General features: G+C 43.3%; 1 protein-coding gene across 1 annotated transcript in view; it reads right to left on the bottom strand.

Annotated features, from left to right (window-relative positions):
• Window positions 1–15032, bottom strand: part of GRK5 (G protein-coupled receptor kinase 5) — a 153362-nt gene that overhangs the window by 87333 nt on the left and 50997 nt on the right. The window contains exon 2 of the mRNA XM_079312089.1: window positions 5002–5097. Coding sequence (XP_079168215.1) covers window positions 5002–5097 — 96 coding nt within the window. The remainder of the gene's footprint in view (window positions 1–5001; window positions 5098–15032) is intronic.

Genomic DNA, 15032 nt, shown 5'->3' with positions numbered 1-15032 from the left:
GGTGCCACAGTTACCCCACAATGGTCACTGACATGTTGTCCCTCAGTCTCTCAGGGACAGCTTTGTTGCACTTGGAAGAGAATAGAGCAACAAACTTCTCCATGCAATGGAAAAGCAAAAAGGAGCCTTTATTTAAAGAAACACTAGACTTATATATAGCAGTTTGTGGCAGCAAGGATAGAAATTGATTGGTGCAAGGGAGGTGACACCCCTGGTCAGGTAGCTCATGAACCCTGCAGGTGTTATTCATTGTTACAATTCTTTTCTCTTATGTTTTTCAGAGTGAGAAATCCAAGCTGCTTCCCTGGTTCCCAGCAGTATCCAATGCCACAGCTTCCTCCTCAGCAAGCCTGGACACTCACACTTTGCTTTTGCAAGACCCCTCACCCATGAGTTTCTCTCTGCAGTGCTGGAAAAACCTCTGGAGTCAAGAAACCCCAGAATGGCTGTTGGGAATTCATGGAAGATGTTCCAGCACTGTGCAGCACAGCAGGGAGGTCCAAACTACCTTTGAACAACAGGGGTACAGCAGGAGGTTTTCTGCCACAGGATGGAGCTCAGTGCAGGCTGCAAAGCATTTCCAGGAAGCTCCACAAATACTCAAAGCATCTGAATCTCATTGCAGAGCCTGCACTGTCAATTGTGCCTCCAGGCTGGAAAAAAAATCATGTAGGTGAGGGTCTTGATCATGTCTGAAAAAGTACAATATCCAAGAGAGTGGGGGGGCAGAAAAGAGCCAGCTTTTGTAAAAAGTGAGCATGTGAACTTTGTGCCTTCAGTTTTGTCCCACTTACTCTGATCACCAGCTCTACAAAGTGTTTCTCACACAGAAGTGTATTTTTAACAACACTGAAAAGAATGTGCCAGAATTGGAAGCTCAAGCTACTTTTACCTGGGTGCATGGGAGGCAAATGCCATTTAAGAAGTTAAATGGCAAAGGAAGAGTTTTCTTTTTTTAAAAACCAAGAACGTCCAAATTAGTATTAATGGGGCTGACTGTGAAATCTCACTGGATAAAAATATTTAACAAGAGAAATCCTCAGTGTTCTCTTCTACCTGAGCATCATGCACAACCAGAAACTGCTTTACCAAAGGAGTTAAAAGTTTTCTGCAATAATGCAGCAAATCACTCTATGCAACAAACACAGACACATTCTGTGGCAGTTTCCCCACAAGGTTCAATCTATGGGGTAAAAAAGTCTTGATTTATTATATAGCATTTGGACAGTTACGAATGAAAATTTGCCAAAGATCAGAATAATCAACTCTTTCACCCAGGCAGTTTTTTTATGCAAGAAAAAAGCACAGAATGGGTCTGAGCAAAATAAATAAAAATTCCACACTTTTAACCAACAGAACCTTCTGCGTCATTCAGAAATATTTACAGACATCCAGAATCTTTTATCATCAAAAAGACATTCTGGGCTTTCAAATTAAACTGTTTCTCACTTTATTTTTTTTTTTTACTGATGGCCTTTAAACCAGTGGATATCTCTAACTTGTGGCATCTCTTCGTGTCAAGTCAAATGCAGGAACTTTTAAAGCTGTTCCTTGCTGTCTTTTTTCCCTTGAAACATCTCTCTTTTGCTAAGCTGTCATCTGTGAGTTTTAAAGATAGCAGAACCCCATCTACAGCAGCATCCATCACATGAGTCATGATAACTATGCCTCAAACATCAGTTTTTATTGATTGACTGGACCTCTGGTGCCAATGTGGAAATCTTCCAACCTGGGAAAGGCTGGCTGTTTTAATACAATTAAATACAGCCAGGAAGAGGGCTGCAAATGGAAACATGCATTAACCATTCATAGTATACAAGCCTCTCTCAGAGTCCAGTAAAGTGCAGCATCCCTGCTTCCCTTGCTTATTTAATTAGCACACAATGAAGGCCACTGAATTTCCCTGCAAAAGGTGTTGCGTACTTTGGACAAAAAAGAAAGGAGAAAAGAAGCTGCTTTTAAGTCCAGTCCAAAAAAATAGCTCCTTGGCTAAATGGCACTTTTAATAAAGATGTTTCCAGTGTTTGTTTATTTATCAAAAAGCAGTGTTTCTCTCGGGTGTTTTGATTTTTATTTCTGTGCAGAAGAAGGAGGGGAAAAAAAGGGCTTTACTAAGCAAGGCTTTCAGTGAGACACCAGATGATGGATAGTCAAACACAGAGTCTCCTGTAAACACAGAGGTAACCAAAAGGTATGAACTGACTCATAATTGTGTCAACACAGGTCGCAGACCCTTGGTTTATTTCAGCCTTCCTGTTTTTCACAGATTTCTTTTCACACTACACTATTTTTTTAAGACACAGACTCTTTTCAGTACATCCTAGCAGGGTGCAACAGCACACACGTTTTTACACCAAAATGTGGCCATCTACACACACACGTAGGCTGTACTGCCACAGTTCCAACAGCAGCATTTTCCATCTATTGTTCATGGCTGCATTAAACTAAGCTGTGCAGCCCATGACTGCTCTAAATCAAAAAGTCCATCCCATTCCTGCCTCCAGCCTTTCCCCAGGGGCTCTTGGGATGCATCCAGAAGACAGGAATACAACAAAACCTCAACAGCCTAGTGCTCCAGCTCATCCAACCCTCTATGACTAGCTGTGATTTTTTTTTTTTAAGTGGCAAGACTCTGTCTGACAGAAAATGCTGGGAGGAGGACAGGCAGTAAAGAGGTCTGTGATGAGCAGAACCTGTTTGTCTCTGTCCTGATCTCTAAACATCTCTAAACAAATTCAATTAGGCTGCAGCCTTTTCCTTGTATAAAGTTTAGATCCATGGTTTGGCTTGGAAGGTTGGCAAGATCATAGTTCTGATTCCTCTAAAAGACCTTGCACTAACAGCCTCCTCCAGCCTGGCCTTGGAGGAAAAAGCCTTTCTGGCCTCTCTGTTTCATTATTAGCACTGACTAGAAGGGTAAGAAATTGTTAGGGTAGGGCTGATGTGCAGACACCCCAAGACTTTGAAGCCCCTGCAAGTCCCAGAGCAGCAGAGATGTTTCAGTACATTCCTGTACCTGTGGAGACACTACTCTGAAATCCTGAGATCCTTTTAAAGGACTTGCAGAAAATAACAAATGAAGAAGGGTTAAAGCCATGGAAATTGTTCCTCCTCAGCAAGGCAGGAAAAGAACTGCAGTGACCAGTGCTTGTTCCTGGGTGTCCAGGGAACTCTGAGCCCAGTGCAAGGGATCTGCAGTGGAACCATCCTGAGCACACACATGAAAATAACTTAATGCCATAGACCACCCACCCAAGATGTGTCCTGTATGAGAAGTTTGGACAACTGTTTGTCTGGGATGTTTCAGTTTCAGAGATTTACTGAGAATGACAGAGTCAGCAAGGACAGAGAACATTATTCAGGCTGAGCAGTGCCCTATTCCTTGTGTAATCACATCCAGCTCAGCTCAACAAAAATCAGTTACAGAACCAGGATTTGGATCTTATTTCCCACTGTGGAAAAGGCAGTTGCTAAAATTCCCAGTTATCAGGTATTCACTGCAGTGACTGAAACCAAACCCACCCAGAGATCCCACAATGGCTCTTGCCTGGTTATGCCACCAAGTCATTCACCAAAAAAATGCAAAACAAATTACATTAGGGTGAAGTTGACACACACACACACAAGCCAGAAAAGCACTTCAGAAACAGAAATAATTGGCAGACTTAATTTTTTTAGGAATACTCATTTTAGGATAGCGTATCTTTGTAAAGAGAGAGTATTTGATATGGAGCCATTTTCCCCTTTAGAAACCAAGGCTGACAGAACAATGGGGAGAATTCCCTTTATAAATTACAATATATTAAATCAGATTTGCTTCCAGCAGTTTCTGTACCTTCAGAAATTGCTCAGGCCTTATATGTTTGTCAGCTGGGGAAATCCTACACTCTATTCTCCTGCCTCCCCTCTTTTCTTTATCTCTTTTTAGCTCGACAACAGAAGGTGAAGAAAGAAAATTTTACAAGTTTCCCAAACATTCCACTTTTTTTCTCTGCATAAACAAGCTGTGGATTTTTAATGTAAATAGTGCCAGGGCACTGTCACTCAGACAGGAGTTCACCCAAGTTAGACAAATTATTCTGCCCGTTATCTCAGTTGTTACAGATTCTTGCCTTTCATTCATTCCTTGCCAGTGGATGAATTTTATGTGTAGGGAAGAAAAGGAGCCTCAAATGCTGAAGTTAACCTCTTGTGGTGAGAGCAGTAATCCTGGGATTTCCAGGGGAGAATGCAGAAGGAGATAGCTACTAGCCTTGTCTGCCAAGGCAGCAGTCAAAAGAATGCTGAAATTTGGCATGTATGAGCAGGAGAAATGCAGTGCTCTGAAAATGGACACTGCAAGCTCCCTGCCAAATCTGCAGCATTTGGCCCACATGAATAAAACAAATTTAGGTTTTTTTTTTTTTTTTTTTACATGTCCTATAAAAATCCTCCATAAAGCTGTGTTGTGGCTGTGAGTAGGGGATGGTGCTGCTGAGCAAACCTGCCTGGCAGAAGCAGTGGCTGCTGCTTCAAACATCATATCCACACTGTAATTAATACTAATTGAACTACAGTCAGCAAGCCTCATTTCCTCCCAGATAAGGAGATACTTATTAGAAGAGAATGCAGGATGTGATTAGGGGATTCCTTTCTGAAAGTATTTTTACAGCCACACTGGTAGGGACAGAGTGAAAGCCCCTGTCCCACATGCCAGCTATTACCAGCTATTGTCCAGGGTCCTGGAACCCGTGTATGGAAATCAAAGGGCTGGATGCTGCCAGCCCCATGCCCTGCCCTGCAGCTGCATCATTCCAGTCTCTCCTGCCTGGTCCACAGCCCCTTTTAGGAACAGAAAACGCTGAGTTTGCATGGCAGCACCATGGGAGGAAAATGTGCATTGCATGCCCACTGTAAACTGATTCCCTGCAATGATGAGCACCTTTAATGCCAGTCTAATGAGCCAGCTCTGATGGAATGTTTTATTTATGCAGCACTTCCAAAGAAGGAATAAGCTCTTACCTATTGTTCTTCGGAGATCTTCACACTGGCTAATGTGAGGGAATTTCAGGATTTCCTTCCACTTTTTGCTTTTGCCTTTGCGTTTCCCTCCACCCCCTGCAGAGAGAAATATCAAGATTAGATTGCTTTGGGGGAATAGTTCCACCTGGACTTTACCTGCTCAGACATAGTTCTTATGGATACCATTAATTATTAAAGCTGTGACATTGTGGGTTATGTACAAGCAGATCCTTGGAAGTGTTCAAGGAAAGGCTGAGTGGGGCTCTGAGCAATCTGGTCTAGCAGAAGATATCCCTGCCTGTGGCAGGGGGGTGCAACCAGATCACCTTTAAGGTCCCTTCTGAGACAAACCATTCTGTGATTCTATGATGCAAATCAAATTTCAACTTGTTTGAACCTAAAACAGACCAAGGAGGTGACATCTGGCAGAAGGTCAGCTCACTAAAAGTTGGGAGTCAAGGCTTGCTGCCCACCAGGTCCAGTTGAGATGACAGCATCACTTCTTCCCCAGCCAAGAGCCACTTCACACAAAGTCAAACAGTCTTGTACAGTTCACACATTTTCAACACAGATATCCCCCTTCTGGTTTTGGGACAAGCCCTGATTCTATCCCCAAAAAAATAGCTGAAAACTGAAGATCAAAATTCAATTCCTGCCATCCCCTCCCACCCTCACATTACATATCCTGCCAACATGGCACCACTGCTGCTGTTACACACCCTGGTCACTGCTGCTTCCACAGGAGAGCTGTAGGAGAAAATTAATAGCTTCATGAGGAAAAAATAATTTATTGGTTCTTCCTTCTGTTCTGCTTGGAGAGGCTGTGCAGCCAATGGAGGAGGAGGATCCCTCTGGGCATGAAAGCCCAGATGCAGACTGGGATTCTCCCAGTCGCTGTATTTACTGAAATTCAGTCCCTGCACACAAAATCTGATTAGTTAGAGTCTATTTTACATGCACTGGCATGCTGAATGACTAATTCAGAGCTGAGTTAATTCTGTAGAGGGGTTTATGGAGTCACAATTGCAGATTGAGAGTGTGTTGGGTCCTGCATGACATTTCAGGCTAAATTAGGAGAGCACTGACTCAAAAGATAGCAGACCACCAGTGAGAAAACTGGAGCCTCAGAAAAAATTACAAGTACTGCTCTCTGTGGGGCTTTTCTGATCACACCTTTGGCACAGGAGAGCTTCTTTTGCATTGCACCTTTTAATCCTTTGCTTTTGATGGCAAATGGTTTTGCCATCATGGAGCCTGCCTTGAATGATTTAAGACTTCTTATTGACAGGGACTGATTGTATTTCTACAATGTAGAGCTGAGATATCTGCACTGACCACACTGGAACCAGCTTGTCTGTGCTTTCAGAGCACAGCCCTGCTGTTCTTTCCAGGAATCAGACTGCAGCAGAGCACAGAGACTGTGACTGCCTCCCCAACACACAGGATTATGCAACACAGAGGTACCCCTTGGGTCTGTAATGGATTCTGCCTCAACCCCCCCTTTCAGTTCACCCCCACCACTGCTCTGAAGTAATTTCCTCCCCCATCCCTCTGCCCACAGCATCAGAGAGCTTGTCTTGCTCTCTTGGTCTTGCATGCTGAGAGTTTTAGGTGAACTACAAAGGGCTGCTGAGCATTTTGTGGGCTGGGGTGAGCATTGTGATCATCTGTTCACCAACTTCTGGAGCACATCTGTTCACACACGGCTCTGCTCTGGCTGCCAGTGGCCACAGGGGTTGGATTTAGTAACCCTAAGGGTCTCCACTGGTTTTCATGTCCCTAAAAGCCCATTTCTGCAATCCCACACAGCAGCTGTGCACACCAGGCTGTCCCCCCAATTTGTTCATTTTTCCTTTTCTTCCAGGAACCTTTTCCTTTGTATTCCTGCCCTTGTGCCTCACCACACTGTACTTACACTTCTCTCCCTGCACCCTCCCTTCACATACTCCCCTGGGAAAATTATCCTTCCACCAGGAATTCCTGCTTCCTTATCTCTTCCACTCCTTCTCTGTGGCTGCATTTCCTTCTCCTAATCATTCTTCCCTGAACTCTTCATCTCTTTTGTGTGTTTTTCCACACACTCATTCATCTTAGAATCACAGAATCCTACAATATATTGAGTTGGAAAGGACCCATCAAGATTATCCACTCCAACTCCTGGCCCTGCACAGGACACCCCAAGAAACACCCCTGTGCCTGAGGGTGCTGTCCAAATGTTTTTTGAACTCAGACAGGTTTGGTGCTGAGCCCTTCCCTGGGGAGCCTGTTCCAGTGCTCAGCCACCCTCTGGGTGATGAACTTTTTCCTGATACCAGCTAAACCTCCATGTGCCCCTCATTTTGCTGGGCAGCACCTCTGCCTTTACCAAGAGTCAGACAAAGATGCTGCTTGGTGCAAGCAGGAGCTCTCTGCTCAAGGGGTGCCTGGGCAGCAGTGCCTGCTCCAACACTATTTCCAAACACTTCTGGACACAGGAGGCACTGGGGGGTCAGCCAGATGAAGCCATCCTTTAGGCTGATCCTGCTCAACACTGGTACATCTTCACCCACTGAAGGTCTACCCTGTAGGCTCAAGCACTAGAGATTCCAGAGCACATCTGCTTCTCCAGCCACCTTTACAGAAGTCCTCGTAAAAAAAGGCTGCACCTTTAGCAACTCAGAAAATTACCAAATAGCCCTTTGCTCTAAGTGACAGCTCTGAGATTTGTGCAGAGGTGATATGATTCTGCTAAGCTGGACCAGAACATCTTTAAAATCCCTTCAATGTAAAATCTGTCTCGATGTATTTACATTGGATGATGTATTTCTGACATTAAATTTCCATCCAAACTAGAGAAGGGCTCTGCGGTCCCGCGTTGAAACCGTGATCGATGCAGCCAGCCTGCTCTCCTCTCTTTTGTGGCTATCCTCCAAAAATAAGCAGCCTTGCCTGATGAATCATTTGCTCTTAGCTGAGCGTGGAGCAGCGTTGCTGCTTTGCTTGTGACGTCTTTATGTTAAAGATTCTGATCAAGTGCTTTAATCGACCTGACCTTTCTGCTCTCAGCTTTTCTTGTGGAGCCAGCAGTGTTTGCTGGCTCCAAACCTTCATTCTGGGGGGGTTTGAAGGACATAATGCACTGAGACAGCTGAGACACAGTAAATTGTCCAGCAGAGCTAAAAGGTAAGAGGGGAGTTTCTGTGAATAGGTCACGGTGCAGGTTCAGAGGGAAGCTTTTCACACGTTGCCTTGATTGCTGCCTTTGCACCATCTATTCTGTGCAGGAGGATTTGCATTCTTCAAGGCAGCTTCTCAGGGCAGGACTTGACAGATATGCCATGTTTCAAATGTAAATGTTTTAAATGTAAGTTCCATCATGCGGTGTTGGAGGCTCTGCTTTAGAATTTTGCTTTGCTGCTGGTGACAAAAGGTGAGCTGCCAGCAAAAAAAGCACAGAAACTCAGCCCTGCTTCCTTGCCTGAACTCAACCACTCAGCATTTGCACACTGAGGGTTGAAGCTAATTCTCCAACATGTCAACCAGTCCTGCAGGAAACAAAAGCATTTGCTCTACATCTTACCTACTGAAAAATACATGGCATTTTTCACATCATCTTGTGATGCTGCATGGCAAATCTAGCTCTGATCTCTGCCTGTGAGGAGAGAGACATAACCAGAGGCACACATGTAAAACATCTGCCAGCAGGAGCTACCTTTAGCCTAAAGTGCCTACTATTCTTTCCCCTCCATTATTCAGTATATATTTACTCTCCTAACACCAAGAGGAGACAGGAAAACACCAGCACATTATTAAGTGGCTTGTCCAAATTTAAATAAGAAATCAGAGACAGAGGATGGAGCTGAAGATGAAGCTGAAGAAGCCAAGGCTTTGAAACTGTTAATTCTGCTAAAGACAGCATCAAACCATGCTCCTGCTCAGATGATTGAAGATTTTTCAAAATACAGAGTAAAACATATTGTTGGATGAATTTATTCCAGCACTGTGCCTGTAATATTCCATTTGTGCCAAGGTGGATTTTAAGGATGGATAATCTGGCTTCCTACTGCTGCTCTGTTCTTGCCTAAGTTGATAAGACAGCAGCACATCACACACTGCCAAGCCTGGCTAACCCAAGACAGCCAAATATTTAATCCAACTGTATTAACTGCAGTCTAGTTAAGCCACAGATCACTGGAGGATGACTAGAGCTTCTATCTTTCACTTCACAACAGTTCCTGGGCTGTCACCCAAGCCCTTCTCAACAACAGTAGAGAGCTCTGTAGCCTCAGAATACAAGGCCTTGATTACACAGTGAAAGCAGTGAAACAAACTCCAAAAATATTAAAAGTCTAAAAAATCATGGGTAGTGTCCTATTTCCACTCACAAGATGTTTACATTTCTTCTCTTCCTCTGCCACCCTTTCTCTGCTCTGTCCCATGGAGGGGTTTGAAGCTATGTGTTATATATGGAATTGCCATATTAGATTAAGGTCTGGTCAGTACAGGATGGACTGCAGGCAGCTTCAGAGGAAGATCTTGGAAAGCTGTTCCTGAAGTATTGGAAAAACATTAAATTTGTTCCATATTCTGTTAATTAGATATGGCTAACAAAACAAGAAGGTGTATGGCTTCCAAACAATTTCTTCTCCTTTTTTAGCATCTCTGCTACTTAGAATCAGGCTGTTCTTATGATCCTGGTAAACGCCCTGCACTGCTGAATGCCCTCATGTCTCATGTGGGTGTGAACACCAAAGATTAACTGTGAAGGAAAAGAATACTAATTTTAATCTTGTTTTCCTAGAACCTCTCATCCTAATGAGACAGCATGAAGAAAACTTACCAGCCCATCATTTTCCCCCAGGAATTTTTCATGTCTAATGCATCCAGCCTCTAAGGCAAACAGTTTCACCCTTATTAGACCTGTTTCATGTGGAAGTTCTCCCAGGTTCACTATTCTTCTTTCATATTAGTTCCACCTACACTCAGCTAGCTCAGTACTAGCAAATAAAACTGGCTTGTTTTTAAAGAATGAAAGACTGCTTGCTCTTTGCCCTTTAGCCTGCCTCTCTCCTCTGGAAAAGCAGAAAAACACCCCCAGGAACCTTGTTTTATTCTGAAAAGATCTTAGATGATACTCCTGATTAACCTGTGCTTAAAACAAGCATATACAACATCCTTAGAAACTTATTTAGGCATCCCCTCCTGTCAGCCCAAGGAAAACACCAGCAGTATGAGGGCTGGATTTCCAAAAGCAGGTGGGTGTCCACCATGCACTGCCTCTGGTGGGTGCATGCTCTGCAAACCAGTCTCTAGAGCCTCTCTTTTATCAGATGCAATAAAAAGTCCACTGCAGGCTCTCAGAAGAGAATCGTGTTACACAGCTCCTCTTATCCACACTAACCTGCCTTTATCTCCCAGAGCCTTTCCTGGTGAGAGCAGCTCCCAAGAGTCACAGACCATGATCAGGGTTTGGTGCCCATCTCCCCTGCTGCCACTGCACATCTGCTCAAAATGCTGCTACAACCACTGTGCAGAACACCTCACTGCTTTTTGGGAAGGAGGAGCAGAAGTGTGTCGTGTTTAAGCCTCCAGAAACACATTGATAGGAAATTCACAAGCAAAAGCAAAAGCACAAGCAGAGTCAGGCAGGCTTTGCAGTCTGGTTACCAGAGGACCAGAGGGTAAAATATTTTGTGTACAACTGGCATCTAAAGTACTATTAACCTTGGCTTACAGAAGTCAGTGTTGATAAACATTGCAGGAATATCTACCTATGATTTAAAGAAGATGTCAGGTAATACTGCAAATACTGGTAAGTGGCTGAAACATGACTTTAACAACACTTTTAAAATGTTAATAATAATTTTAATATATGCTTTAGTAACCTCCACTGCCCTGAAGGGACAGAGAAAGCTAAGGGATTAGTCTTTGAAGAGTCAGGGTTTAGCTATCATATGTCAAGGCCATTTTGTTACTACCCTAGGAATATAAAGGAGTCTTTACACAAGCTACCTTTAACTAAACTTAAAAATCAGGCCTTTAATTTCTTCTATTAGTCTTAAGTAGGCATCCCAGTTTGTGGCATTCTCCACACAACTCTGCCTACATCCTCCACAGGGTATTTTTAATGCATCTTTGAGATTATTTGAACAAGTTTTCTTTGGGTTTTGTGGGTCAGTTCACATATACTGGGTTTACATTTCACTGCTATGCTAACAGAGAGTTGCTTGGTCACAAATTTCCCTGAATGCAGTTTAATTTCCCCCAACATAAACACCTATAGCTTGTCTTTTATGGTGTCTCTCTCTTTTACACCTTGGGTTCAACTGCATTGTGTTTATCTGCAGCTGATAAATGAACAAAAAAAAAGATTGTTGGCTTTTATGCCACAAACAAAAATAAATCAAAAGATATAAAGTTTATGGAAGATTTACAATCCATTAAAAAACAAACAAACGGTAAATATTACAAAAATAAAGCCAGCTATAATCTAAAACAGAAAAATTAAGAAGAGCCCAACATTTTAATTTCCTTTTCTTGACCTCAAAGTAAACAGGGCTATTGGCACAAACCCAGGCATTTTTGTTGGGTTTAGAATGCACTACCATGTACTGGCTGATTCAACATATCTGGGGAACTGTCTGGGGACTATTGAGAGTTTTTCTTCATCAGTAGTGTAGATAACAGAAAAAAACCCCAGAAACATCTCCATATCAATGATTACTATGGAAAACCAAGCTTTTGAACAGAGTTGTTGAGATTCAAGGTTATCACCCTTGAAAATACTAAGCTCTCCATGGACTTTTCTTCCAAACTACAGCTGAGACCATATTTCAAAGTTCTACAGAATTCTGATGTAAAGACATTAAACCATTTCCCTATGATAACATTTGAGTCATCTCAGTTCCCTAACGTCAAAACATTATCATAGAACATATCAAATAGAGCACTAAGATATCACTGGAACAAAATGGGTATGGTAAATTGACATTCTTTACTTTGTTAAAATGATGTTTCTATATTGTCAATAAGAAGGTAGAAAAAGCAAATCATCTTTTCTTTTAAGCAGACACTTTCCTGCAAACCCTTTAATTTTTGACAAAACTTTCATTCTCCGAAAGGAAGATTCTTTTGTCAGAAATGTTCTCAACTGTCACATGCTTTGAAGTACACGAGAATTAAACAAGGAACGTGGTCTCCCCATAGCTGAATGTGTGAGTGACTCTAAATTCCCACATTTCTTACCAATTCCCTTGAGTTAATTTGCACAGCTGTGAGTTACACTGACTGTAAGACCTGCTTCCCATTCTTCCAGAGGAAGAATGCAAATCCTTGCTCCAGAAATCCTGCCTGAATAGGGCTTGATAACATCTTTCCAGGAAGGAACTCCTCTTTAAGCAATGGCTTTTAAACTTATGACCTGTTCTATATATTTATTACCCTGTTTAACAACATGCATGCAAGCTACCAGCTGATTCCTCCAAACTCAAACCTGCAAATGCAACTTGGGGTGGTCCTGTGCATGCTTAGGATGATGATCTTTGTGAATTCCTTGTAATTCAGGATATTTTCTGAGTTTGTGGACTCATGTATAGTCCATGAATTGCCCACAGACTACCCAGGAGGATGTGCAGTGCTCCTGGATACAGCTGTGCTCCTCAAAAAGCCCAAACATTCTCAGGGTTGGCCCCTAAACCCAAAACACCTTACAGGGACTCCTGGATCCTACTTAGACACTGAGATAAGTGACTAGAAACCTAAAAAGCTCTGCTGATTTGCTGATTATGTGCAGTTCTGATGTTCAGCAACACAACAGCACAATGTGCACAAGACAGGCAGGAGGACTTCAAGGAAACCTGGCCCTGGTACAGGCAAATACAGGGGCTCAGCTCTCCTGAAAAATATGATGCCAGTTCCAGAGGGAGAACATGCAAAAAACCCAGCCCTGAGCAGGAAACTATGTGGATTCTGTCTGTCCCTGTCAAAGAGCTGTGTGGGCTTTTTTTTCCTGCAAATAGTTCTGCAGTATCTAAAAAAATAACTTAGCCTCTGTGTTCCTGACATTTGAGTCTTACAAGGAGTATTTCTGAACTGTGGGGAGGAGATCCAGCTGGAGGGGAGCTGAGAATTCAAGTGTTCTTATCAGCAGGCTGTAGCCAAGCTCTGAGAATTATGTTCTATTCCGCTTTTTTACCCTCACCTAAATAAATTTACTAACAAAACTGAAGAATTTTCATAAACATAATGAAAAATTAATGGCTTGAGACAGGCTGTTTTATTAGGTCTGGTTGATTTATTAGTTCCACCAAACTGGTAGAATTGGTAAAGCTTTGAGATGTTCTGATAAGAACACAGAAATCCACGTTAAAAATGGTGAAAATTAGTCTGGGAACCATGTAGTATATGTATATGGGCTATACTGACTGAATTGCTTTAGGGGAATTTCCCTTCTGTGACAGAATCAGTCAGGAAGAAAAGTACAGCATCATAACATGTCTCACACTGGGTCACTTTCTATTTGGGATCAGGATTAGACACAGTTTTCTTCAACACAAAAGCAGATTACCATCTTCCTTGATTAAATAACACAACAATTTCTCACACATATGCATAAAACATAAATTAAACCCTAGATACATGAGGAATCTTCAAACATGCCATAGGGGCAATGTGGAGAGGGGGTGAAACCCCCTGAAATGCCTGGCTACAACAAGCATTGGCCAGTTGCAGTGACTGACTGGCAGGGGGGAAAAGGTGTGGGCACAAGGATTGATTTGGAGGAAGGAGAATCTATGTGGATACCAGGGAAAAGCTGTAAGAGGATGCAAAAGGACTGATGCAAAAGGACATGGGCAGCTTCCCCTCACTTAGCTACAAAGCCTGGCTTTGTCCCCATCATCTTGTCCAGCAACAAGGCACCAGCAGCTGCTTTCTGTGGATTGTGCTGGCACAACCTGCTAGATCACCCCTGAAACCACAGAAAACATCCTCTTTAAAAATCAGTGGCAGCCCAAGACTGATGGTAACAGTATTGTATGCGTCAGCTTTTGGGATCATTATTGTAAAAGGTTACAGAAGGGATTTGGGTTAATGGAGGTAATCTGTGATTATCTGATGCAACAGATTGCTCTGCCAGTGACTCATTCCTTCTGCCACAATATACTGTGGGCTGCAGCTGCAAATAGTGAGCAGGATGGAGCTGGCTCCCAAGCTGAGACTGTCCCTGCTGTTTGGAGAAACCCCTAAAAGAGAGGGTGCCAAGGCATTGCAGGTGTGTGACAGCCTGGCACAGCTTTCCTGAGGGCAGTGGGCTGGGGAAGTGTACTACAGTCACTCATTCATGGGGGTTACTATAGCTACCAGTTGAAGGACTCAACACAAAAAGCACAAGTAAAAAAAAAAAAAAAGAAAAAGAAAATTAGGAGGTAGAAGACAAAAAACAAGGAAACTTGCAGAGCAAAGGCAGAGGGTTCCTCTGATTAGCTAATGAAGTGCTTCAAAAGCAGTGAGTGAAAAATGAGGCTTGAAGGTTGCATGGTGTAAGCGTCAGATGATGCAAGCAGCTGGCCCAGCTCTGCTGCCTGTCCCACCCACCCACCCACCCACCCGGCCGTCTCAGCAAACACAAAACAGAGCTCTGTGCCAGCATGGATTAACTATTTCCTCATGGCTCACACAGCCCTGCACTTCCACTGCCTCTCACTGCAGCCCTGGGGCCAGAACTACAGCAAGGTATTGATTTGGGCCATCACCCCCCAAGAGCAGCGTGGCAGCAAAGATCCCAGCACCAGGGACTGCAGGAGAGAGCAAAAGCCAAGTACTGTCATAGCTTGGGAGATGAAGCAAGAAGAATAAACAGCCCCATGCAGCAATCCCACACCACCCACACCTCCCAGTGCCTCTGGTGTGGATGCCTAAGGTAGCCCAAAGCACCAAAAGCAGCTGCAGCCAGGGATGGACACTACTAATATGTACATAAATCTAAATAAATGCATGATTCCCACTCACATGCTTTCCTGACAGCCAGCTGTTCCCTTTGCTGGCTGTTATCG

Source organism: Erithacus rubecula (assembly GCF_903797595.1).
Source record: "Erithacus rubecula genome assembly, chromosome: 9".
NCBI lineage: Eukaryota > Metazoa > Chordata > Aves > Passeriformes > Muscicapidae > Erithacus > Erithacus rubecula.
The sequence above is the reverse complement of the archived record's forward strand: the minus strand, read 5'-3'. Positions and strand labels throughout refer to the sequence as shown.